This window comes from Gopherus evgoodei, chromosome 11 (assembly GCF_007399415.2).
Source record: "Gopherus evgoodei ecotype Sinaloan lineage chromosome 11, rGopEvg1_v1.p, whole genome shotgun sequence".
NCBI lineage: Eukaryota > Metazoa > Chordata > Testudines > Testudinidae > Gopherus > Gopherus evgoodei.
The window spans coordinates 46,905,189-46,930,083 of NC_044332.1; the positions used below are offsets into that span (position 1 = coordinate 46,905,189).

At 41.8% G+C, this 24,895-nt stretch overlaps 2 protein-coding genes across 2 annotated transcripts in view; both read left to right on the top strand.

The window, feature by feature from the left end:
• On the top strand, positions 1-6,940 carry GCG (glucagon). The gene is made up of 6 exons (XM_030580149.1): positions 1-208; positions 639-800; positions 1,755-1,808; positions 3,054-3,191; positions 5,351-5,494; positions 6,538-6,940. Exons 1-6 carry the CDS (start codon positions 111-113, stop codon positions 6,560-6,562), a joined length of 621 nt encoding a protein of 206 aa, XP_030436009.1. The 5' UTR covers positions 1-110; the 3' UTR covers positions 6,563-6,940.
• Positions 6,941-21,163: 14,223 nt separating this feature from the next.
• Positions 21,164-24,895, top strand: part of DPP4 (dipeptidyl peptidase 4) — a 72,433-nt gene continuing 68,701 nt past the window's right edge. Inside the window, exons 1-2 of the mRNA XM_030580804.1 lie at positions 21,164-21,321; positions 21,807-21,891. Of these exons, the coding sequence (XP_030436664.1) occupies positions 21,316-21,321; positions 21,807-21,891 (91 nt within the window). The 5' untranslated portion in view covers positions 21,164-21,315. The remainder of the gene's footprint in view (positions 21,322-21,806; positions 21,892-24,895) is intronic.

Genomic DNA, 24,895 nt, shown 5'->3' on the forward strand with positions numbered 1-24,895 from the left:
GTTTCATTCCATTCTATCCAAGTGGGTTTCCCTATCTGTATGATGACTCCAAAGTATGTAAAGAGGACTATATTTATTCCTCCCCTCCACCATCTGTGTTCTGACAGGCAATGAAAATGAAAAGCATTTATTTTGTGGCTGGATTGCTTTCAATGATCATTCAAGGCAGCTGGCAAAATCCTCTTCAAGACACAGAAGAGAAATCCAGGTAAACACTACAAATCAAATGTCTCAAAATAATCCAAACATACTCCCCTGTACTTTTCCCGCAACTTGATGCAAAATCTTTGACTTGAGGAAAAGTTTCTTATAATATTACAGTATATTTAATTCATCTATGGATCAGAGAAGGATATCTATATTGCAACGTACAGCACGCCAGTTGTTTGGTGTTTCTAACAGTACCCTTTTATTGTTGTCCTAATAGACTCTTAGTTATACAGTTACCAGGCCACTATACTGATTGACTCTGTCAGCCAGCTAACAATCATATCAGTAGCCAGTAATTTTTGTTTCTTTTCTTTGTTCTTATTCTGTTGGAAGATAGAAATTTTTAAAAAAAAGAAGTCAATGCAGGTATAGCACATGTAGAAAGTGCTATCATCAATGCTGATTAATGTATTACAAAATATTCACAGATCATTCAAAGCTTCCCAGACTGAACCATTAGATGAATCTAGACAGCTGAATGAAGTAAAACGTCATTCACAAGGCACATTCACCAGTGATTACAGCAAGTACTTGGACACTAGACGAGCTCAGGATTTTGTGCAATGGTTAATGAGCACTAAAAGAAGCGGGTAAGTATATTGGGAAAATCATTCTAAATCTGCATGCACATCCATAATCTAGTGCATGCATCTGATAAAGTGGGTATTCACCCACGAAAGCTCATGCTCCAATACGTCTATTAGTCTATAAGGTGCCACAGGACTCTTTGCTGCTTATACAAAATCTAGTGCATGTCAGGAATCAGTTCACTATTCAGCTTCCCCTCACAGAACATGATCCATTTTCCTTTTAAATGCATAGCATAAAAATCAAAGACGACGACCTTAAGGATAATTGAAACATAGCATTGATATGTTAGCAAAAAATGAGCCAACTGTGGAAGATCATTGTTATATACTAGTTCAATCTTTTTTGAAATAGCAGAAGTGATTGGTTGAAAATAGTCATCAGTCTCTTGGCAGGTATCTGATTTGTCATCTGTAAGGAAACTCCTGCAGGAAGGTGGACTCAGTGACCTAACAGGTCTTTTCCATATTTAGCTACTCTGATCCTGTGGTCTCCTTATAGCACACTTATCAAGGATTAAGCTTTGTTGGCCACTAGATACCTCGATTGTGCCACAGAAATAGTGGCAATGCGTGCCTTTTTGGAAGATATGTTTTGGTCAAATACAAGTTTCTGGGCTCAGCATAGAAGCAACTGGATTAAATTCTATGGCCTATGATATACAAGGGGGATCAAATGGTCCCTTCTGGCTTTAGTTAGTGCTGCTAACATTTTAACTTCCTGTGCTAAGGTGGTCCTTAAAAACAGAAGTATGGAACAATGAGTTTCAAGAGCCTGTATTCAATTACATTCACAGCCCCTGAAAGCACTCACCTGTGTAGTTTAGCATTCACAGATTTTTACAGTGATATTTAAAGAATGTTCAATAGCATTTTATGAGATAATGCAGATTATGTATACAGTGCAATGTACTAATATAATATCAGAGATCTAATGACTCTGGGCCTTTGCTACAGACAACCGGCACTGGAGGAAAGAGAGAATGAAAAATTCCTGGACCAGCTCTCAAGGTACTTTAAAATGCTGGATATGTTACTCAGAAGGAATTGAAACAATTAAGATTTCTGTTGGGTAGGAAACAGCCAACACTACAGAGAATTCCTTACACCTTCATAATTATTATGCAGGAATTAGATACTCCAGCCATAGAAGAAGGCATTCTGGGTCTAGTTTTTACAATAAGGGAGGAAATGATTGAGACTTTCATTATGATAGAGAAGCTTGGAACCAGTGACTGTGAGCTAACTGAATTCAGGAATGACTTTGAGAATGTAGCAATACGAGAGTATTAGATTTCAGGGAAGGAAATTTTAGGGAATAAAGAAATCTAAAGAGTAAGGTACAAAGGAAGAAGTATTAAAATCCCACAAGTGTGAGAGAAGACATGGGAAACTTAAGAAATATGGAGTTGGGGGAGCAATACTGGACACAGGACCAATGAAAGAGGAATGATATATGATGAGGCAACAAGAAATTTTAACTGAGTAGCACAGGGATCAGTGTTAGGTCCATTTTTATGTAATTAGTTCATTGTAGAAGGGGGAATAGATGGCATGTAATTGAAAAGTGCAGATGGTACTAATTGGGAGGAATGTCAAACTCCCAAGCAGATGGAAAAATAATGCAAAGGACCCTAGAGAAATTTGAAACATGGGCAGAAAATAACAAATTCTAAAAATAAATGCAAACAAATACATCTGGAGAAAAATGCTCCAAAACTTGTCTTCTCTGCCAGGAGTCAGGGAATGGACGATCTGAGCAGTTATAGTGAACACAAATTAGACAACATTTTGCAGTGCAATTTGGCTTCAGAAAATGATCAGTTTTGTTCTGAATAAGCAAAGGCAGTGTGTCAAGGGAGAGGGAGGAAACAGTTCATTTCTACACACCCTAGATGTGAGCACACCTGAAATAGTTCTGGAAACCACATGACGAAATGGATATTGAAAAACTGGAGGTTCTTCAGAGAAGAGTAACCAAAAATGCTCAATGGCTGGAGGAAATGAAGGCAAAAGGAGTTAAATCTGTACAGTTTGGCTAAGAGACAAAAGGGGGATATGATGGAATTATTTAGAGTGGTGCCAGGGGGTGTACCTAAGACCTACAGTGAAAATATGAAGGCTAATTTTGGGGGAAACTTCCTGCTAATGAGAACTGCTGGTCTGACAGGAAATAGAAGTCAATAGAAGCAAGCAAAGGGCACAAATAGATGAAGTGATAACATCATCCTGATAAGAGAACTGCTTTTCTTTCAGCAATGGACTCTCGAGGCGTCATGCTGAATTTGAGAGGCACGCCGAGGGCACCTACACCAGTGACATCACCTCTTATTTGGAAGGTCAAGCTGCCAAAGAGTTCATTGCTTGGTTAGTGAACGGACGAGGAAGAAGAGAGTAAGAATCCCTCCGTTCCTATCATTAAATGTTGTTTGGCTTTTCTGGTTAGAAATCAAGCCTAATGGAACCATAATGTATTTTTGTTTTATTCTTGCTGTATTTCATATTCTTCTTTGTATCTTAAGATACATTGTGAGTGTGAGATGATCATTTTAAATGATTCAGTCCTACTACAGATTAAAATGAAGATGTTGACAAGTTTAATGTGTTGTTACACTGTAAAAGGTCAAGTTAGATTCAAGGTCAACATGTCTAAATCTGAACCAGTCTTTCCTCCAGAATCCCCCCCACACTTTTCCCTTTCTGAGATCTCTTTACTGCAGTAAGTTCAAGATTCATCTCTCTGTCCTCAAAGTGCCCTTGCATAGCTCTGCCCTCACCTACATTTCTGATGTCTTTGCTCCTACATCCTCTTACTCCATACACCTATCACAAGCTTCACTCTTTCCTGCTTACGCACTCCTCTCATTCCTGACTTTATATCTTCTTTCATTATAACCTTACACTTAGAACAGCCTCCCATTTAATCGTTTCCAAGCATCCTCGGTCTCTTCCTATTTCAAATCCCCCCTGCTCTTCATGGCTTAGCAACTACAATGTTCTCATCTGTTATCCGTTCTGTACTTATTTGGGCCTTTAGACTGTAAGCTCTTCAGGGCAGGGATTTCATTTCACCCTCTGTTCTTTGAAAAAATACATTTTACCAGCTGTAAAGCACCGTGTATGTCTTTGGCACTATATACAAAATAATAATAATATCAATAATAATAAAATATCTCTAAGACAAGATCGTGTGTTGGAGTCTAGGAAGAGCCAACAGATAGAGTATTCCTGCAAGGACTGGCTGTCCCCAAAAGGATAGCATTAAAGAGTGAGATCAGCTGTTGAAAAGAGAATGGTGTCAAGTTCTGATATTGACATTCTGATTTCCAGTAGTCTTGTTGTCATGGGTAATGAATAGCATTCAGGGGCAGCAGAAAGGTACTTGTGTGTTTGTAGATAAAGGAGGTAAAAATTAGGGGCCAAGTTCCCAGGTCTGGTTGAGCTGTGTTCAGCCCAGAGTCCTGGGTGGGAAAGTGGGGTAAGTGTAAATCACCTTTCTGAAAACTTGATCCTTGGCCTTATTCGAGATCAGACTAGTCTCTGGGATCCCACAGAATGACCTAATGGCCATTGTAAATTATGCAAGTTAGAGGGCTCCCCTAGGGGACTATTCTGCCTGCCACAGGTCACCAGAGCACAGTGTGCTCCAGCTCCAACCCCTTGACCCCTGTCAATTAAAGAACCCCCTTTGCCTGGTGGGAGGGAGCAAATGGGATAAAGATGTCTGTCAGGGGAAATCTCTGGCTGTCCTGTTAGAATGGATATCCAGGGGCACAAAGAGGATCCAGGATCTGGCCTCATACATAGGTGATGGAATTAGGGATGCCGGGGGCTCTGCCTCACCCCCTGGCTTGAAGTGGTTTCCATTATATACAGGGTTTAAAGAGCAGTTAAATGGTTCTCAGCATCTCACTATAAAAATTGTTCCAGCACCCCTGACCCCATATGTCTGTATACAGCATACAACACACACAATTTAGGAAAATACTATAACTAGCAGATGTTAATTCACAAAGCTTCCAACTGATTTTGCTAAAAGGGTAAATATTCATGCACTAAACACTTTAGGAATTATAAAGCTTGGACTTCATAAATCCAATAAAACTATTAATCAGCTGCTTGAAACAGTTGGCTACAATGTAATAAAACTTCATTCTTAAGCAGTAAAGTTTATTATGTTTACAGTGGATTCGATCATGTTTTAATCTCAGCTGCGAGTAACATTGGTTTAGGAAACTGCAGTTTGATGTATTAGGTCTGATGTTTCTGGCTTTTTATTTTTTTTAATTATAATTGAGGAATTAAGGCTCACTTAAAAAATATTTGAGAAACAATGCCCTAACTGGGAAAGGAAGACATCCAAACTGTCTTCTCTTACTGAGAAGTGCTCCAAATGTTCTTTTAACATAGAACATTCTAATACTGGGCTAGTCTTGCGTCTCTTGAAATCAGTGGGAGCTTTGAGTGTGTAAAGATTGCAGGATGAGGCCCTTGAAGAGGTTTTTTTATTCTGGTCTGCACAGATATTATTTGATAATTTCTCCCCTTTAAAGTTTCTCAGAAGAAGCTAATGCAGTTGAAGAACTGGATAGAAGACATGCAGATGGCACTTTTACCAGTGATATCAACAAAATCCTTGATGAGATGACTGCTAAAGACTTCTTAAAATGGCTGATTAACACAAAAGTTACCCAGAGGTGACTGAATTTTGATCATCTTAAATCTTAGTATATTTAGATTTTTAATATACTTGCATAACACTGAGGAAAGGCAGCTCATTTTTCACTTAGCTGTCACTATTTATTTATACCCATACACATATTAAAAATGTTGGACTACAGACTGTGCCATATACCATAAGCAAAACCATTCCAAGTATAGTCTATGTTTTGTATCAAGAGCCAAATCTTGTTCCTATTTAAGTTAATGGGAGTTTTGCCATTGATTTGACTTTGACAAGTATTTGGCCCAAAATAAATTATTGATAAAAGAAACTGACATGTTTGTAACAATTATAACCACAAAATATTATTAAAACAGATCAGAGATTTTTGTGAAAATGAATACAGTCTAAAAGAGTGGTCTGAGCACAGGTGTGGGAGCCAGGAACTCCTGAGCTCTAATCCCTCCTATGACATGAAAAACCTCTATGGCTAAGGCAGGTAATTTAAGCCCCCGCCTCAGTTTTCCTGTTTGTAAAATGGGAAAATAAAATTTTGTAACCCAGTTCTCAGGGCATTTTAGGAATTATGTATTGATGTTTGTAAAGCACTTTAAAGACAATACTGCTCAAATTGAGACATATATAAGGTGTTTGATTTCCAAAGATGCTGAGTGCCTTCCCTATGAAAATTAGGTCTCTCTCATGCATCTCGCACAAAAATGGAAACATCCAAAATCACTAGTCACTTTTGAGAAAGTAGGCCAACAAATACTAATTCTTATTATTAAAGCTTGAAAATAATTATGAAAATATACATTTTATTGGAATTTTCTTCTTTTTTTTTTTGCATTTAGCAAATTTAGCATCTAGTACAACATGAAAAATGTTAACAACATCCACTAAGAATCTTTTTAAGAGATTTACCTTTAGAAATAATTGTGCTTTCAATCTATAATTGAAGGGTTTGTGGAACTAATATCAGTTAAATCTAAACCAGGAAAAATGTCTTCCACATGTGTTTAATCTTCTGAATACTGCAACTTGTCCTAATTACAGCATGTCCTTTTGTTTTTCCAGGGACCTTTTGGGGGAATACCAGTGAAAGTACAAAATAAATATGGGACAAGTCAAGATCTTCTTCACTGCATCAGCTGCTGGTCACCAGGGAATTCAGAAATTTGTGTTCTATATATTATATTTATAAGCCATATTGCTTTGCATGCCAAGAAATGAATTTTACTATAGTGTAGCATTGCCAAAGGATTATATATGAAAAAGTTGTTGTCAAAAGGACACACAGAGTAACAGCTTTAAGAATACTAAAATGTCTCGTCTTCATATTTTTCAATTATTTAGGGCCAAAATATCTCTCTTTACATTTAGCAATGAAATTATTTTTCTATGAAGTCGACCTATACATAGGATTGATTCCAAATACCAAATACCTGCATTATTAGAAAGGGGCTGGTAGTCACAAATGTCTCAGAATTGAACTTCCTTCTTGAAACCTTTGTTATAAAAAGGCTAAGCTTTTGGGATATTAAATGATAGCCTTCAATAAATTTTTTTCAAGCTTCTTTTTTGTTGTGTTTTTTTATTTATTTTTTTTTGCATGTGTCCCCCTTGCATCTTTGAAGAAAAACAAGCTTGTTTATATCTAAGGAATTAAAGTGTCACTGAGCTTCAAAGTGATTCATTTGTAATGCTGTGCATAAATTTAGCATTTGTTTCCTGATATTTTCATGGTAGAGCATTTCCTCTTGTGAACGGCTTTCATGAAATGGTTTTGATGATTTCTAAAAGTGGGAATGTGTGAATTTTGAGTAGACTTTTGCTGAAAGAAGAAATTGTGAAAGCAAAAGCTGAGTTTAAAGGCGATAGGGTGGGGTTGTTTTAAAATGTTCTTCATTATCACAAACTGTTGTATTTTAACAAAACGTGCAAGAGCAGCCGCAGCCATCTTTTGCAAATTTTTGAGCGCTATGTGTTGCTTATACCATGCACTGTTGCATAATACCATGAACGCAAAGGGCTGGGTCAGCTAGTTCCAATATGGTCAGCCAGTCTTCTATACCCACCACCATCTTGCTCAAAGAACATTTTGTGGCACTCTGAATTCTTGAAGCAAATATTCAACTGACAAGCAGAGCTGGGCATCCCTAGAGTGAAAATACCTGAATCTTGTGGCAGTATTGAGAAAAACATGAACAGGAAAATAAAAGGGGAAAAAACACAACAGTTGCATCTATGTACTCATACACATGTAATCAGTGGTTTGTGCACTGGTCCTCATGCCCATAGTGATGTAAACTGTCTTACACTCAGTTAGTCAAGATAAGTTATTAGGCAGCCTTCCTTGATGTAACTCTGGAATAGCTTTTGTGGTGATGCTATCCTGGAACTGCCACTACCATCAGCTCCCAAAATCTCTCTCTCTTCACTTATTAGAACTGCAGTAATTCAAATGTTTGCATTTTAGCTTCTGTGGTTTACGAGAGAGTACTTGGGGGTGAGGGACTGTCTAACGGTACTCACTGCTTCATTGTATAAAATCCAGAGTTGAGTGGGTCAAGAATTTGACTACACTCTGGACCCTATGCTACAGGCAATTGAAATGATTCTGTTCCTCTTATCTGTTTGCTTTACAGTCACACTCAGGGACCCCAATCAGGAACAAGGCCCCATTATGCTAAATGTTGAACACATACAGAGTGAAACTGGCCCTGCCCCAACAAGCTTAAAGTCTAATTTTAAAGACAAAAAGCAATAAGTGGTGTAACAAAACAACCTAATGGGATAGGGGAGGGAGAATGAGAGGAACAGTTATAGGAATATATCTTACATAGACAAGCTATGTGCACAATTAACAAGTTTCAAGTCAAATTTTAAAAACATAAACACTGAATATTATTATTTTCCATAATTTGTACTGTGCACTTGCCTAGCCATAACCAACAAGCAATTTATTATAGGCATCATAGCAGATGTGGGTCTAGTGTGGATTTGAAAGAGGACAGTGTGATGGCTTTGTGGGCAACCTCAGAGAGGGCATTCTATGAGTAAGGGTCAATATGGAAGAAGGAGTAAAGGCACTTGTTGAAGAGGTGGACAAATGAGCGATGAAAGCTGTCATAGTTGATGGACTGGAGGAAATATTAGAGAGACAAGGGGGGTGAGGTAATATCTTTTATAGGACCAACTGCTGTTGGTGTGAAAGAAAAGCTTTTAAGCCACACAGAGCTCTTATAAAAGATATTACCTTACTCACCTTGTCTCTTTAATGGCAAGACAAGGCTACAACTACAGTGCATACAACAATAAAAGAGATACTGTAAGACATAAGAGCAGATAAGTAGGGAGTGATTAATTTGTGAAGGGCCTTAATAATAATAAGCGTGTATTTGATGCTTTAAATAAGTGTGGTAGGGAGTGTGTAGAGAGACTCAGAATGTGTGTGCGCAGGGGGAGGGGTTGACTATATGGAGCTTAGGGGAGGTCTGAGGGCTCAGCTACAAGCTGCAAAAAGTGTACTACAACATTCTCTTCACTTACAAACTTGTGGTCTGGAGGGAGATAAGTGGCAAGCACATTCCTCACACATTTGATCAAATCTTTGTCATAATCTAAACACTTTCCAAACAAGTCTATTTGGGAGATTCTTGGTTGTGCCATATTTTGCACAAAATCAATAGGAATAATAAAGGTAGGCAACATGAGACATCTTTATTTGGAATTCCTGAAATTCTGAAGCATTAGCACTTCTACAGTCCTCATAACTCTTCCTTTGGGCTGACTACTTCCCCACCCCAAGTTCTGCAGAAACCAATAAATTGCAAATTCAGAGAAGGATTGGCCATTTCTAACGACACCTGGAACAACTTTTGAGAGAAACACACAGCTTTTCTAACTTTTTTTAAAAAGCAGGAACACTCAGATTACAGATTTTCTTCTTAAAAACATGTTCATGTCTTCTATGATGCCATTGTTAGAGAAGATGAACACGTTACTTGTTTAACCTCGTGTGCAGAATGTCTTGTTTCCAAGAGATTCTAGAACTGAAAAAGTTAATTTTCAGCCATTCAAGTCTGAAACCATGTGGTAATTATAGAATAAGTGTTGTTCCAACTGTTAACTCTTTATAGCACTAGGTGGTCTTGCTTTTTTATTACCTCACATTTTTTTATTCATGCTCAAAAGAAAAATATATGGTACACATACAAGTTCTTTGCCAGGTGGACTATAAAAGACACTTTAAACATATTATAGGTCTCACTTGTACGGGATGGAGTAAAGTAAATCCATTTTGGTTTAGGCCAGGATGAAGTGAGGCAAATAATCAATACTTCTTTTTGTATGGATTGGTAGGGCAATAGTGGGAGCCAGCTGGCTTCTCAGGTGTTTATACTTTATAGTTACCAGAATGTTAACAGTTCCATAGCCAATATTTCTTAATGTGCATCACATGTACTTTATTAAAACACTTTTCTATGGTGCTCATCAGAGAAACATTGTCACTCCCATTTTATAGATGATGTGTACTGAGGAACAGTGTGATGTGTAAGTGGCTTGCTCAGAATCGCACAGCTAGTCTACAAAGGAGCTGAAAATTCAGACCAGATTTCCTGAGTCCCAGTCTGGAGCTTTAACTACCAGACCATCTTGCTTCTTCAATTAAGGGGCAAGTGGAAGTGGGAGTCAGTGTCTAGGAGTTCTGTGTGTATTTTTTGCCCAATATTAATAGGAAGAATATACATTTTATAACCCTAACTCTTCCCTATAGTTAGGCCAAGAAGATATAACTTGGGACTAAGTTAGAGCAAGAAGTGGGGGGAATGAATATTTCTTCTATCATTTCACATGCATCTTGACAAATTTTTGAAATCACAGACTAGTCATATGGGGTGAAAGAAGCTGCTGAGTGCTTCTTGTACATGCCAAGTGTAATTTTATGAATGATATCCTATGTCTGAGGAAAAATAATGCTTACTAACTGTCAGGGTGGTTAAGCACTGGCATAAATTGCCTAAGGAGGTTGTGGAATCTCCATCATTGGAGATTTTTAAGATCATTTTAGACATCCTGTCAGGGAAGGTCTAGATAGTACTTAGTCCTGCCATGAATGCAGGGGACTGAACTAGGTGACTTCTTGAGGTCCCTTCCAGTCCTATGATTCTCTGGTTGTGACCCTACACATGTCTTGTGTGTAACATTAAGGTTATTATCATCATTGTAAAATGCATGTTATCATATATGAAGTTATGAATTCCCTCTGTATGATTTTACTAGAACATGTTTAAGTTCAGACAGCCTCACCTAGGTAGAGGTGATAAACAGGTCTGTCCTAGACAAGGAATATGGGTTTACCTCAATTTACATGTTAGCAGTAAGCAAAGCTGTCAGTTTTGAAGGGAAGAGCTATTCACTCCAGTTAAATTAATAAGCTGTGATGTACTGACTCTTTAACAGAGCAGCAACTTATCTTCTGTGAATGCACAGTAGTAATGACTGTGCATTGCAGAGAAACTTCTGGGTGTCCCCAGCAGTGTGTTACACTGGTTTATAAGGAATAGTATTTGTAACAGGTTATGGCTAATTGTATGTGAGGGCTAAGCAGTTCTGAGGGAGGATTTATAACAGCTTGGGGAGACAGTGTGAAATCTTTACATTCTCTCATGGTTTGTTTGTTAGTTAGAGTCTGGTCTTTACATGTGGTGAGGGCTGTATTTGTAGAGAAGGTTGGAAGCTAAGCCTGCTTTCATACCCCTTTTAAATAATAGGTTTTCTCTGCCAAGCATATGGGGAGGGGACTCTCAGCAGCTGTTATTTACTTAGATGGGGCTCTCTGCAGTTCAGGTGCTCATTTGGGGGTGAAGTGAAAGGGGGTTCTGCTTGAGCTTTGCAAGCACAAAACAGGGGGAAGTGTTAGTGCCCAAAGAGAGCAGGATCTGTCCCACACCTCTCGCTACCTGGCAGATGAGGTAGTGCTGGGATGTGTTCATGCTGTGTTTTGTAGCAATTACCACTCCCTCACACTCTCAGAGACATTCAACATGCTTCTGTCCTCTGCAGACAGAATGCCTATAGGAACTCTCACTGAGTGTTGTCCCACTGCAGATTTTACAGCCACAGTAGAGTCACTCCATAGGTTTGTCTTGTATGGAATAGAAGAGATACCTATCCTCTGGCTGTACTGTTTGGGGGCAATGAAAAATAGTAATGCCATTCATAATTAAATTGGATGTACTCCATTTTGTGTCTGTGACAAAGTTCCTCCTCTACTGTGCTTATTGGCAGAGTTTCTCACCTCAGTAATCTTCCCCACAGTCTGGATCAACTCCTTCTGTGTCAGATCAGGAGTTGGGAGGAACCCAGGCCCATCCTCTACTCTAGGTTCCAGCCCAGGGCCCTGTGGATTGCAGCTGTCTACAGTGCCTCTTGTAACAGCTGTATGACAGCTACAACTCCTTGGGCTACTTCCCTGTGGCCTCCTCCAAACATCATCTTTATCCTCACCACAGGATCTTCCTCCTGGTGTCTGACAACACTTGTAATCCTTAGTCCTCCAGCAGCACACCCTCCCCCTCTCAACTCCTTGTGCCTCTTGCTCCCAGCTCCCCCCCCCCCCCCTTCCTCTCCTTTGATTCCTTCCCCCCACCTGACTGGAGTGAGCTCCTTTTTAAACCAAGGTGCCCTGATTAGCCTGCCTTGATTGGCTGCAGGTGATCTAATCAGCCTGTCTGCCTTAATTGGTTCTAGCAGGTTCCTGATTACTCTAGTGCAGCCCCTGCTCTGTCACTAAGGGAACAGAAAACTACTCATCCGGTGACCAGTATATTTGCCCTCTACCAGACTCCTGTACCCTACTGGTCTGGGTCTGTCACATGTCCCAACACCATACAGTGGGTTATTCATTCCTGCCAGAAAATTGAGATTTTTTTCCCATCTTTAAGTGTCATAAAGAAGTGTGTCCTATACTGCATCTCCTCCTAATTGTATTTGAGATACAGAGCCGCCCCACTACATGTGCTGAACTTTTTGGCTTTTTGTTTATTCAGAGTAAATATGAAATTAGCCTCAGCTGCCTTTTACTGAAAGACTTGTTTGGTATCCTTCTTTTTACTGTCATTAAAAAAAAACCTGTTTGTAATTCATCTCTTATTTCACATCTCATTTTATTATAACACTGAACTTCCCACAAATAGGCCTGACTCTTTTTCCCCTGCCCATAATAATAAACAAATACATCTGAGTGTAAATTCCAGACCTTTCTAGATACCACCCAGGCAGGAACATCAGCATGTTGTTCACCATTGCCCATTATAGGGAAGGAAACCAGAGATGCTGTAACAGTTGAGTACCATGGGTGTGTTGTGAGGACTGAGATAAAATGCCTGCTGCCACATGTAAGAAATGAAATTTCCAAAATGATATGGGAACATTAAAAGAACTAACTGGCACTGGCTACTACCCATGTTACAACTGTTAACCCAGTAAGAAGAACCAGTTGTGAGTTAGAGAGGACTGGAAATCTTCTTAGAAAAGATAGTTTACATGTCTGACTTGTTAATTATATTTGTTTTACTTAATTAAAAAGGTATAGTATCTATTTGGAAGGACATCCAGGATATCAGGGAGAGGATAGATATATGCAAAGGGTAGCTGGCCCCTTTAAGGGAGTAAGAGCCAAGTCTTCCTGCAACAGCCTTCTTTAAGGAGAACAAGCCCATCTCAGCCCACCTGTAAGTATTTTTAATTGCCTATGTTGCTGGTTGGCAGTTTATTGGCTTGGACCTGGTCAATGAGGGACATTTCTAGAGAGGAGATGAGGTTTCAGGGAAAGTTGCTTAGTGAGAGACCTCTTGGATTGTTGCAGGAGGCCCAGCTGCAAGGAGCTGTGTGCTGTCAGGAGATGAATTACATTTGGGAGGAAAGCCCTAAATCCACCCTAGCTCCAGGAATCAAGGTCAAGTGTGTGTGTGCTGGGGGTAAAAGGCCTGGACATGGGACTGATAGACTGCGAGGAGTCCGCTTCCCTGGAAGAAGGCTGGGTGAAGTTCTTTTTTGTGTTTCTACTGAACTTTCCATTAATAAATCAGACCTGTGAAGGTGGCCACTTTGAGATGTAAAGACATTGGTGAACTTATTGACAACCCAACTGAAAGGTTGCACCTGTAGTGTTGTGCCTGACCACACCAGGTTGCATGGGGTTGGCACACACCTTTTACAATAGAATAGGAGGATGAGAATAAGGATAGTTTAAGAGATTGTCTGCCTTGTCAATATGACTTAGCTTTGGCCTAGAGGGAGTCACATCTAGGGGCAGGGGAAAGCTTGACCTCCACAGCCATTCTCTCCTTAGTCTCCTGAGTGCTAAGAAGGGTATTGATTGTGGGGTGAACAGTTCATTAGGAACTGGAAATAAGACCACCAGTGTACTTCCCATGGGTCATCAGAACAGCTAACAAGTTAATTGCTTTAATTCACAGCCAGCCTGAGTAACAGTGAAACCAGTGACCAGATGTGAAAAGTTCAGTAGACCACTCCACGAACTCACTGCCACATAGCCCCACGTCTATGATGTTTTAATTACTCTGGCTTGGATAGGTGTTTTAGAGAGCTAACTACTCTGTTCTTAAGCCCAGTTTCCTAATCACGCTGAGCTAGGAAGGAGGAAGATGATTGGTTGAAATGCCTCACTTAATAGAATGTAATCAAGTATGAACCCTTTCTTCTATGAATAAGAGATGCCAGGTCAGGGTTAGGATGCAAAGCTTCACAGAAAAATGACTGAAAAATGGGATATGAATTATCTGATTTTTCTTCCTAACTTGCAGAAGAAAGTGTTAACTGCTCAAAACATTCTCAAACAGGCATTGGTGTAACTAAGCATAGAACCTGGCCCTAGGCCTTTTTAACTTCAAAGTTAAAAACAAAGTATGCAGGAAAAAAATTTCTAACATAATTATGTTTTTTCCTGACTCCCCAACCTACTCTTCTCCACCTTACAGATCCTTCCTACAGAGACATTAACACTTTCATTTCCAATAATATAAATGATCAAATTTGAAAAGGATACTATTAAAAACAATGTAAAGACCTACCTCTGTTTTTCCTTTATCTTAAACCCTACTCAAGAATAACAAAACATGAACTATTTTTGCGTAACAGTTTTTTAAAGTAAAATTAAGTAAAGAAGAAGTAAATTAGCTCTCATGGGCTTTTTCATAGTATATTCAAAATATAACAACAATACATACTGGGATATCAATGACAGATTAAACTCTGAGAATCAAACTGAGACTAACTGACCCCCATGCCATAATAGCTAATGCCAAAAAATGAGTTTGCTCCCACTCATCTATAATGATGCAGAAAGTTGGCCATTGAGCTATAATGAAACAGGACCAATGCCTATTTTCTCATAAGTTCTTCAGTATTTCTCACATTTCTGATGACTATATGTTTTGCCCCTTGTTTGCTATTACTCTGGGTCTTTGTTCCTTTGTCTCATACATAAATATGGTATTTTGGGATATGTTTTTCTCTGGTGGCACTACTCAAGTATTATAAGAACTTTGTTTTCAGTCTTGCAATACATCTGAGGCATGCCATTATACTAGTATAATGAATGCTTTCTCACAGTGTTTCCTCACATAGCCACACAGTCTGGAACACACTGTATTTCTAATGTAGATCATTATATATATTCTCAATATCAATACCTCCATAATGTGGTTTTTTTCCTATTTGATTTATCCATTTATTTCTAGCAGAACTAACCAGTTAAATATACAGTAATGTGTTCTCTAGCTTTGGTGAGGCTAGAAAAGTATATAGGAGACAACACATTTGGTATTTGCATTAAGTACATGGGGAAGCATCCCCCAAAGAGCAATCCGAGAATTTGGTTTCACTTTCTGCTTGCAAATAACCTCTCTTTCTGTGCATACATCTATCCCAATGAAGCAACATATCTATACAACACATGAAAGAAAGGGGATAGAAAAGTCCCTTATGGGTGTAACTTTTGGGAACAAGAACTAGGAATACAATTTAAAGAGTGTAATCTCCTGTGTACAATACAATCTATGGGCTCCTGATAGGCTGGGCCTTTCTCTGGGGCCACACTCAGATAGTTTCAATGTCTCTCTTTCCTTTCCAAAGTCCTTTCCCCGCTTGGGAACCTTACTCTAGCCTTTCTGGATTCTCAGGCATTGGGGTCTTTCACTTAAGGAGAAGTTCAAGCTGAGGCTTCTTGTAAAAGTCAAATTTGTCTATGTCAATATGGCACATCTAGACCCCAGGTTTGGGGTTTATCTTCAGTACCTCCCTGCAGTGATTAGCTTGTCCTGGTAAGTGCATATGAGCAGCACAGACTTGTCAGCTCAGGGGAAGGGTGCAAGAGTCACCTATTTCTCAGGTACCACAGCTTTCCTCCTGATTACCACTCCTGTCTGTGTCAAGATTTCCTTTCTAAGCTTGCTTCCTTCAGCTGGAGCAGGCTCTACAGGTGTGCCTATTTAGTAATGGTTGAGCCCAGAGGAGATCATTAGCCATCTCCTGATTGAAATGGGGGTGTGCCCCATCACAGGGCTGTTAAAAAAATAAAACAAATTATAACTGGGATTTATTGCAGGAAATCTGATTCTGCCTTAGTGTATAGGAGACTCCATTTTTCTTCTCAAGTCTAGATTTCTGACTAAAAGAAAATTTTATGGTTTAAAAGAAAAAGTGGATGTCAGAGTTCTCAATCAACTACTGCCAAAAATTCTTACAGTCTAAGAGGGCAAGTCCATATTGTACAAAAGAAAGATGAGTCAGCTGCTAGAAGTGATGGGTCAAGGTTCTCAAACTTTGGAATGACTTTATTTACAAGGCAATCTCTGTCAAGCACAGGGTGCCTGATAAATTCCATGTTGCCCTTTCCCAAACCCAGCTATAAGGGGAAAACCTTGTGCAACACTTCCCTATCTTCCCATGCCATGTCCAGCTTTGGCTGCTACTTTGACAAGGGTGTCAATTGCCACAGTATCTAGGCTTAGTTTCATCTTTGACCCCATCTCCTCCATCTTTGTCATCTTTGAAAATTTTCATCTTAGGCCATTCATCTCTCCATCCGCATCACTTCTCCATTCTGTTTAAGCAGAAACGAAGGCTGACCCTTGGAAGTGGTGGGCCCTAACTAGTTGGCCCCTTGCATCTGGCTATGTACTAATGCAGGGGTTCACACAACAAAAAGTTTGGTGGCCTCAGAGTGCAGCCACCACATCTCACTGATGGCTGCACTGGCACGTCATCCTAAATAAATGATTAACTTTAGGAAAAACAATTAAATATGCACAGATACAGATCCAAATTATTGTAATTTACATTTGTAGGGTTTATTGGCAAACTCAATAATAAAAATAATACTGCCTCCTCCTTTGCCCTTCCACACTCCATTCAGGGCTTAATGGGTCCTGGGACTTGCTGTGAAAAGTGACAGTTGTATATTTGTTACTATCACAGTGCATTTAGTAGCTATCTGGGAGGCTATGAAAAGTGATAAGTGATATTAACAAACATACAAGAATCACTTTTCACAGAAACCTAGTAAGTCTGCTGTGAAAAGTGATACTTGCGTGTTTGTTAATATCACTTTTCTCAGCAAGCCCCAGGATTCATTAAGCCCTGGTTGCAGGGGCCAAAGAGGGAGGCAGCAGTGGCCAGAGGTGATGATGGGTCGGATGCGGGGGTGGGGGAGGCAGTGGGGAGCTCAGGCAATGGAGGATGGATGCAAGACCAGGAAGGCACCAGGGTCTAGGAGTGATGGATACAGGGCTGTAGGAGGCAGCAGGCGCCAGGGGCGATGGGGATGGGTGATGAGCCCCACTGTTACGTGGTCAGAGCCAGGGCCTGGTGTCTGCTGCCATGCGGCCAGGGCCAGGGCTCGGTGCCCACAGCCAGAGCCCGGAGCTGGGGATAGGAACTGCATGGCTGGAGCCAGAGATCAGAGCCCTCTGCCATGCAGCTGGAGCTGTGGGTCAGCCCCTGGGGCTGCTGCACGGCTAGAGTCCAGAGCTGGGTGACAGAACTCAGGGCTGCATGGCTGGAGTCAGGAGTCAGCGCCCACTGCTGCGTGGCTGGAGCCAGCGCTTGGTGTTGCACGGCCCAGGCCAGGGGTTGACATCCAGGGCAGCTCCCAACACTGCATGGCCAAAGCCTGGGAACAGTGCTGCGGGTCGCATCTGCTGCCATGCATCTGGGGCAGGGGATCAGCATCAGGGGCTGGGGCCACACGGCTGGAGCCCGGGGCCAGAACCTTCCACAACACAGCTGGAACTGGAGGCCAGAGGCCAACTGAAGCTCCAGAGCTAGGGGTCAGTACCTGCTGCCCCGTGGCCAGAGCCAGGGATTGGCACTCAAAGCCCTACACGTGGAGCCTGCTGCCATGGGGATGGGGCTGGGCTGGCGCCTGGCACCTGCCATTGCATGTCTGGAGCCCAGGACTGGAGCCAGCGGGCAGCATCTACTGCCACACAGCTGGAACCAGGGGGCAGAGACTGAAGCCCTGCAGCTGGAGGTCAGGGTGGTGTGGCCAGAGCCAGGTGGGTCAATACCTGCTGCCCTGTGGCTGGAGCCCAGGGCCATACAGACAGGTTCCTGAAGTTCAGTTGCTGGAGCCTGCCACCCAACCCCCCTTTCCCCAACATGGGTCAAGAACTCACCTTGCTCCTGCAGCATTGAGCTCCACTCCTCTCCAAAGGCAGTGCAGAGCAGCACATCCAGGAGCAAAAGGAGGCACGGGGAGGGGACAATGCTTTGACCCCCCACCATCACAGCCCAGGAGGCTGTCTTGGCCACATGAAAAGCCCCTGGTGGCTGCACGCAGCCAGTGGCCGCATTTAAGAAAGTTGTGCTAATATGTATATAATGCCTATTGTATCTCTTCATTATGTTCCAGTATGATCCAGTATGTGCTGCAATATCTAGCAAAAGATGAATAAGCTTATTCCCTCAGTCCAAAACATGGACAAGTTACAGGTCACTGTCATGGATCATAAACCTGCAGAGAAGAAATAAATTGCTGTCAAAGGAACTTCACTTAAAAGTTAGATCGTGCCATAAATATCTCTGCTATAGGGTAAGCAAAGCAAAAATAATGGGGTAAAGGAGATTAAAAACAACAAGACCTGGCTGGAACAACTTTGCAAGCTTCATATTATAATGAGAGACAAATTCAAAAAGTATAAAATTACCAGACATTACCAATGAACTCTAGATCTGGGTATTGGTCAGGCATGCAGAATTTCAAGTATTTCTGAGCTATACACAATGGCTGTTTTGTTATCATAAGGAGTAACTGTAGGTCATGTGCTGTTCTCTTAAACTCCATGGATTATTTTGGTGTAACTGAGACCAGAATCTGGACCCATAAGCCTGACTGGACAAGGGTCTGATCCACTATATGGTTTGAGGGAGCATGTGCCATTTTCCGTTAGACACTTACTTCTTTCATGCAAATTAATCACTGATTGGCACTGGAAAATCACTCAGTATCACTAAAATATGAATGGGTTATAAGCTTAGTAACATTCATCAGGGTGGTGTCACATGACTGACTGGAGTTTGAGCTATCTGTTAAATTGTGGTTCATGTTCACCGCAAGCAGGAAAATGTTCCTCATAGGCTTCTTTTAGCATAGCTGCCAAGATGAATCAAGACCAAAGGCCGTACTAGCACAGTATGTTAGAGATGTTTTCAGTATGCAAGTAGCTGCTAATGGCAGAAGTTGCTGATATGTAACAGCTCATCTGCTGCTTGAGGAAGTATTGCCTAATGATTCAAAGAGCGGCTTGGGAGTCAGCTGATTCACTGTAACTTTGAGGAAAACCCTTGCCTTTGCGTTACCCATCTGTGAAGTGTGTATAAACACCATCTTCCTTTTCTGGGCACTGGGAGTCATAATGTTTGTAAAACTCTTTAGGGTGTGTATCAAGGATGCATTTCCAGCCCCAGATACAGTAGCTGGCATTTTGTGTTGGTGTGGAGGCAGAAGTAGGTAGGACCATCCACTACAAGCCACATAACTTTACTTAAAGTTCTGTCTAGTGTTTTGAAAACAGGACTAAATATCAGGAACTCTTGCTCTCTCCCAAGGCTCTGGCAATGACTCCTCCATTACTTTAGCAAGTCATATACTTTCTTTGTTCTGTGTTCCTATCTGTATCATAGAGATACAAAGGTTTGCCTCCATCCCTGGGATGTTGTGATGATTCATTAGTATTTATTAAGTGTTTTGAGCAAAGAAAACAAAGCCGAGATGGGCCTAAATAGAAACAGAAATTCACACCCTCTAATCTGGTGGAGATTTGGATCAAACTTTGTGGCTAGAATCTACCTCTAATATAAAGTACTGTTATGAAAAACCCTAGATTTCTAACAAGTTGCTGATACTCATCTTTTAGAACCACATGGTACTATACTTAATTTTGATTTACAGGTTATTCATTTTATATTTTCTTAATCCCTGGTATATCAATTTTATCAGTCACTGGTAGCAAGGAATGTTTTTCTTCAAGTTTATCTACATGAGAAATTGAGCCAAATTTTAAATAAAGGTGTGAATTTAAAGTGTCTTAATTAAAGCGCATTGAAGTCTTATATAAATGCTCTTTGAGAAGCAGAGTGCAGTGGAAAGTAGTTCAATTTAGCTTAATGGCAGTTTTGCCAAAAACTTTAATGGGACCAGCAAGTCACCCCTGTTTGGGTGTAAAATGCAGTCTATAGCATCTGGAAAAATAACATATTTATTTAAATATATATATGTCTGACTATTCTACATTTTGGACTTGACTCAGACAAAATCTGCTTTGCTTTCCCTGGAAATCCAGTTACCTAATGAGGACTAAAGCAGCGGTTCTCAAACTGTGGGCTGGGAGCCCAAAGTAGGTTACAACACTGTTTTAATGGGGTTGCCAGGGTTGGCACTAGATTTGCTGGGGATGAAGCGGAAGCTTTAGCCCCACCACCCAGGGCCAAAGCTTGAGCCGGAGGGTTTCTGCCCTGGGTGATGGGGCTCAGGCTACAGGCCCCACAGCTGGGGCTGAAGCCCTTGGGCTTTGGTTCCCCTTCCTGGGGCCATGTATTATTTTTTCATGTCAGAAGGGGATTGTGATGAAATGAAGTTTGAGAAGCCCTGGACTAAAGAAAACCCTTGATCCTGCTGAAAGGACACCCTAGCAGAGTTCGTCTGGCCACCAGCAGCAGCACCTGCCGGTCCCCCATGCAGATGGTAAAGGGGGTCCTGGACTCCGCTCTAGAAAGTTACTGCCGTTGCGTCTCTTCCCCAGTGCTTGGTTAGGGACGGCTCCGCACAAGTGAAATAAGCTTTTGCAGCATACATACCATCCCCCCCCCTTCGATCCCCACGGGAGAAATCGCAACCACGCCTCTTCCAGCGCACTGCCAGCCACCCAGCCCGCCCACTGGGCACCAGCCTAGCGCGTCTCCAGCCCCGCTGGGAACCTCCCCGGGTTGTCCCTGCGCTCCAGTGCCCCCCACCGCTTCACCCCGCGCCCCAGCCCGAGGCAGCTCCTCAGCTTCTCCCCGCCACACCCAGCCCTGCCCGCCAGGCCACGCCCACCCCGCGGCGCCCCTTTCGCTGCCCAAGCAGCTAGCTAGAGGTCCCGTCCCGTCCCGCGCGGGGCGGGCGGCCCCGGGACTGAGCCGCCGTCGCCGCCCTCGCGCCGCTCTAATGTTTAACTAGGCGCTGGGGGGCCGGGGGTTCGCCGCGTGTGCCAGAGAGGAAGACGCTTCACTCCTTCTGTCGCTCGCAGGCGCACGGGGAGGATCCGTTTCCCGCAGCTCCCAGTCATGAAGGTCAGTAAGTAATTGTGTCGCTGCACGCGGGCGGCTGCTTCACCCCCCAGCTAGAGCCAGAGGCAACTGGAAAGGCCCTTGCCTGAGGCCCGGGGCAGGAGGGTAGTTCCAGCCTGGACTATGCAGCGCTTAATGGGAGTGCAACATTCTTTGCATGTGAGCAAATTCTCCCGGGGCTTGGGCTGTGCGTTTCTGTTCCAGACACGGGAGATGCGAAGGCGTATTTGCTATGCTAGGAAAAGCTTGTGGCTCTCAACCACAAAGATAGAGCAGTACTCTCCCCACACACAGCACACACCGCCACGGGAACACACGCCCAATTCTCACTGTGCAATAAACTGCCCTGGAACCAGTCGAAGTGCACAACCATACACGCTGGTGTGCACACCACCCCAGCCCTGAAACAGTCACTTGGCTTTTACACGCTGGCACATTAACGCACATCGTGCACGTCTAACTTTGTCTTTTCTTTTCGTGTTTTCCAGACACTAGTGAAGTATCTGTTGGGATTGCTTGTACTTGCAGTGATTGTTATTGCCATAGCTGTTCCTGTAGCTTTACTGACAAAAAGTAAGTTTAAAATAGTCATCTTTGAAGAGATCATATGATAATGTGTGTGAGAAAACTAGGCTGATCTCTGAAGAAAACTCAAGGATTCCGATGAGTTATTTGTCCAGAGCTGCTAGACTTTATTTTCTGCAGGGTGTCATGAATCCACAGCTAGAAAGTAGACTGTAATATTACCTACTGAGTTCTGGAACGTGTTCCCAGCAAAGGTCTTGCTGAATTGTTAAGCTGGAGACAGTGAGACTAATGTGCATTCAGGCAGGAACTGGAGGTTAACTCATTTTTGAAGTTGTCTCTGGATTCCAGGAGTGAGAAGCCCCTCTGAAAATTAAAATAATCAACCATCTCAATTCCCAAGTAAACACCAAAAAGCATAATCAAAATGTGCCACTTCGCAACATCTTGTTTTCCTGTCATTAGAGAGTGAAAATTGTAGCCCTAACAGTAAAATTCAAATCTGTTGATCTCGTGTGGCAGGTTGAAGGAGATAAAAGAGTGTTATCAAAACCAAACTAACTTTATATAAATGTATGATATGATATATATATAGCACTGTCACAGAGATCAAGGAACAGAGAGGCATATCAAAGACAGACTTTTGGACTCTGGTCAATTTGTGTTTTCTAGTGTGACGCTAGTCCTGGGTGTTAATCTAAAACAGGGGTTGGCAACCTCTGGCACGCGGCCCAGCAGGGTAAGCACCCTGGCAGGCTGGGCCAATTTGCTTACCTGCTGTGTCCGCAGGTTCGGCCGATCGTGGCTCCCACTGCCTGTGAGTCGCAGTTCCAGGCCAATGGGGGCTGCAGGAAGCGATGTGCTGGCTACAGCTTCCCACAGCCCCCATTGGCCTGGAGCAGCAAACCACAGCCAGTGGGAGCCACAATCGGCTGAACCTGTGGATGCTGCAGGTAAACAAACTGGCCCGGGGTGCTTACCTTGGTGAACTGTGTGCCAGAGGTTGCCGACCCCTGATCTAAAACAATATTAAATCAATGTTTATTCAGTGAAGACCTGCCAGTTGATAGGATGCAATTATACATCAACTTTTTTTTTTAATTTCTCATGACTACTAGTTATAACAGTATAGAATTCAACATTACAGACTTGTAACAAACCAGAGAGAAATAGAAGGTTCCCACTTTAAAGCAGACATTGTGCAAATCTCTTTTGTAATGTAAATATCAAGAAAGGGTTACATATATACTGGCTTGACAGAAAATAACTGCAGTGTATTCTTGAAGTAACTAGCCTGTCCAGTACTTAGATATACTAAGAAGGTTTGGGTTTTCCACAGTTTAAACCAAAGATACAGTAGTGAATTGGAGCAAAAATTGAGATTAATATAGTGTAATTTATATATAGTGTTACAATTTATATCAATCATTCTTAAAGTAATAATAGATATTAATAGAAATCGGGGTCTGGTTGTACAACTCTTGAAGGTATCCTGTTGATAGGATTTTCTCCAATAGGTGGTTGGTTATCTGTTTTTTTCCTGCCTGATTGTCTATCCAAAATAAGCAGATTTTCAAAGTGAAAATTGGGACAACTGTATCAGGCAGTTATAGGGGGAGGGGAAAGCAGCACAGGAAATGATTTTGTGGGTTGGCCGGAAAGTGTACATGGGAAGATTTTGGTAGATGAGTGGATGTGGTACTTGTGTTTAGGTAAGCAGTCAGAAGCATTGTGGGGAGCTGGAAGCGAAGATGACAATATGTGACAAACCTGGTTTGGGATTGTCCCTGAAGTGCGTGTGCATTTTGCCAGCATGTTGTCAAAGTACCTGGGACAACTTGCCAGCAGTTCCTTCAGGGATCTAATATTTGCAGAGGCTAGTAAAAAAGTGGGATAAAGTATTTTCTTTTTCAGACTGACAGGGATGCTGGAATGTTGTCAATGAGAACTGGGAATTAATCAATAATAACAACTTTCTATCACAGCCAGTTCTTTTCATTGGTTCAAAAATGGTGCCAAGAATGTACATTAAAATAAGGCAGTAAAATAAAATATTTAGTCTTCACTTATTTAAATTGTAATCAGATGTGTACAAATGTTTATATGCACTCAAATCCAATTTTTAATTGAAAACACCATTGACTTCAGTAAATGTCTGTAAAATAGCTTGTGTGTGTAATCCTTCCTATTTAGACAGTGTAGATTTTTTTCCATTTTAGGTAAGGAGTGAAATCTATTGTCCTGGCCACATACCAATTGTCTAATTCAATTTTATGTACCTAAAATTTCTCTGTAAATTCAACAAGATACAGTATTCTCCTATTTCAAATCTAAATTGTTGTGTAGAGTTGCTATGTGGTGTTAAACTGCTGCCACTTTTTAACTGAGAAGTGGCTATGGTTTAGTAGTGTGTGAAATAACCCTTATCTGCAGAACTCAATTTGTGTCAGGGCTTGCCATGCCTGAGCCCTGACACGTCTAAGCTTGGCAGTTCAAAATAAGTAAGCAAGTTCAAAGCTCCAACCCCTCTGGGCTTGCCATGTCAGTTATGAAAGTAAAAAAATTGCTTGAGCCCTGGCACCTCTTTCATTACAAATTAAGCACTGCCTATTTGCAATAATAATATGGCTGTATCATGACTTTTAAAGGCCAGAACCATGTTACAGTAGATGCAGAGAATACTATCAGCTTTAGCTAGAGCCATTTTACCTGTGGAGGAAAAATAGGGGAGTGTAGCATTCCCTTCACCACTGGCTCAAAATCAGTGTCTAGTGTGGAAGAGGACAATGCCTCAGCCAATTTGGGGGCCTCAGGAGTGCCAGAACCTGTGTAGAAGGGGGGATGGCCACCAGTGCTGGAACTGTGGCCTACTGCTCCTCCTCTTTCCCCTGGAGCCTCATGCTGTACTCTTCCTCTTCTGCGTAAGGCCCCCCTGCTCCTCTTCTCTATGAGGCAGGGGCTGATGTATGTGAGGTTGTCCCCCTCCTCCTGCCTCAGGATTGGTTGGTTCCAGCTGCTGTCTGAATTTAGACAGTATGCCAACAGACTCACT

What these genes read in the sequence shown, in the direction of transcription:
- GCG (XM_030580149.1), top strand. Translation starts at nt 111, where the DNA reads ATGAAAATGAAAAGCATTTATTTTGTGGCTGGATTGCTTTCAATGATC. An exon ending in ATGAGCACTAAAAGAAGCGG is followed by an intron (nt 801 to 1,754) that starts GTAAGTATATTG and finishes CCTTTGCTACAG; the next exon opens with ACAACCGGCACTGGAGGAAA. An exon ending in AACGGACGAGGAAGAAGAGA is followed by an intron (nt 3,192 to 5,350) that starts GTAAGAATCCCT and finishes TCCCCTTTAAAG; the next exon opens with TTTCTCAGAAGAAGCTAATG.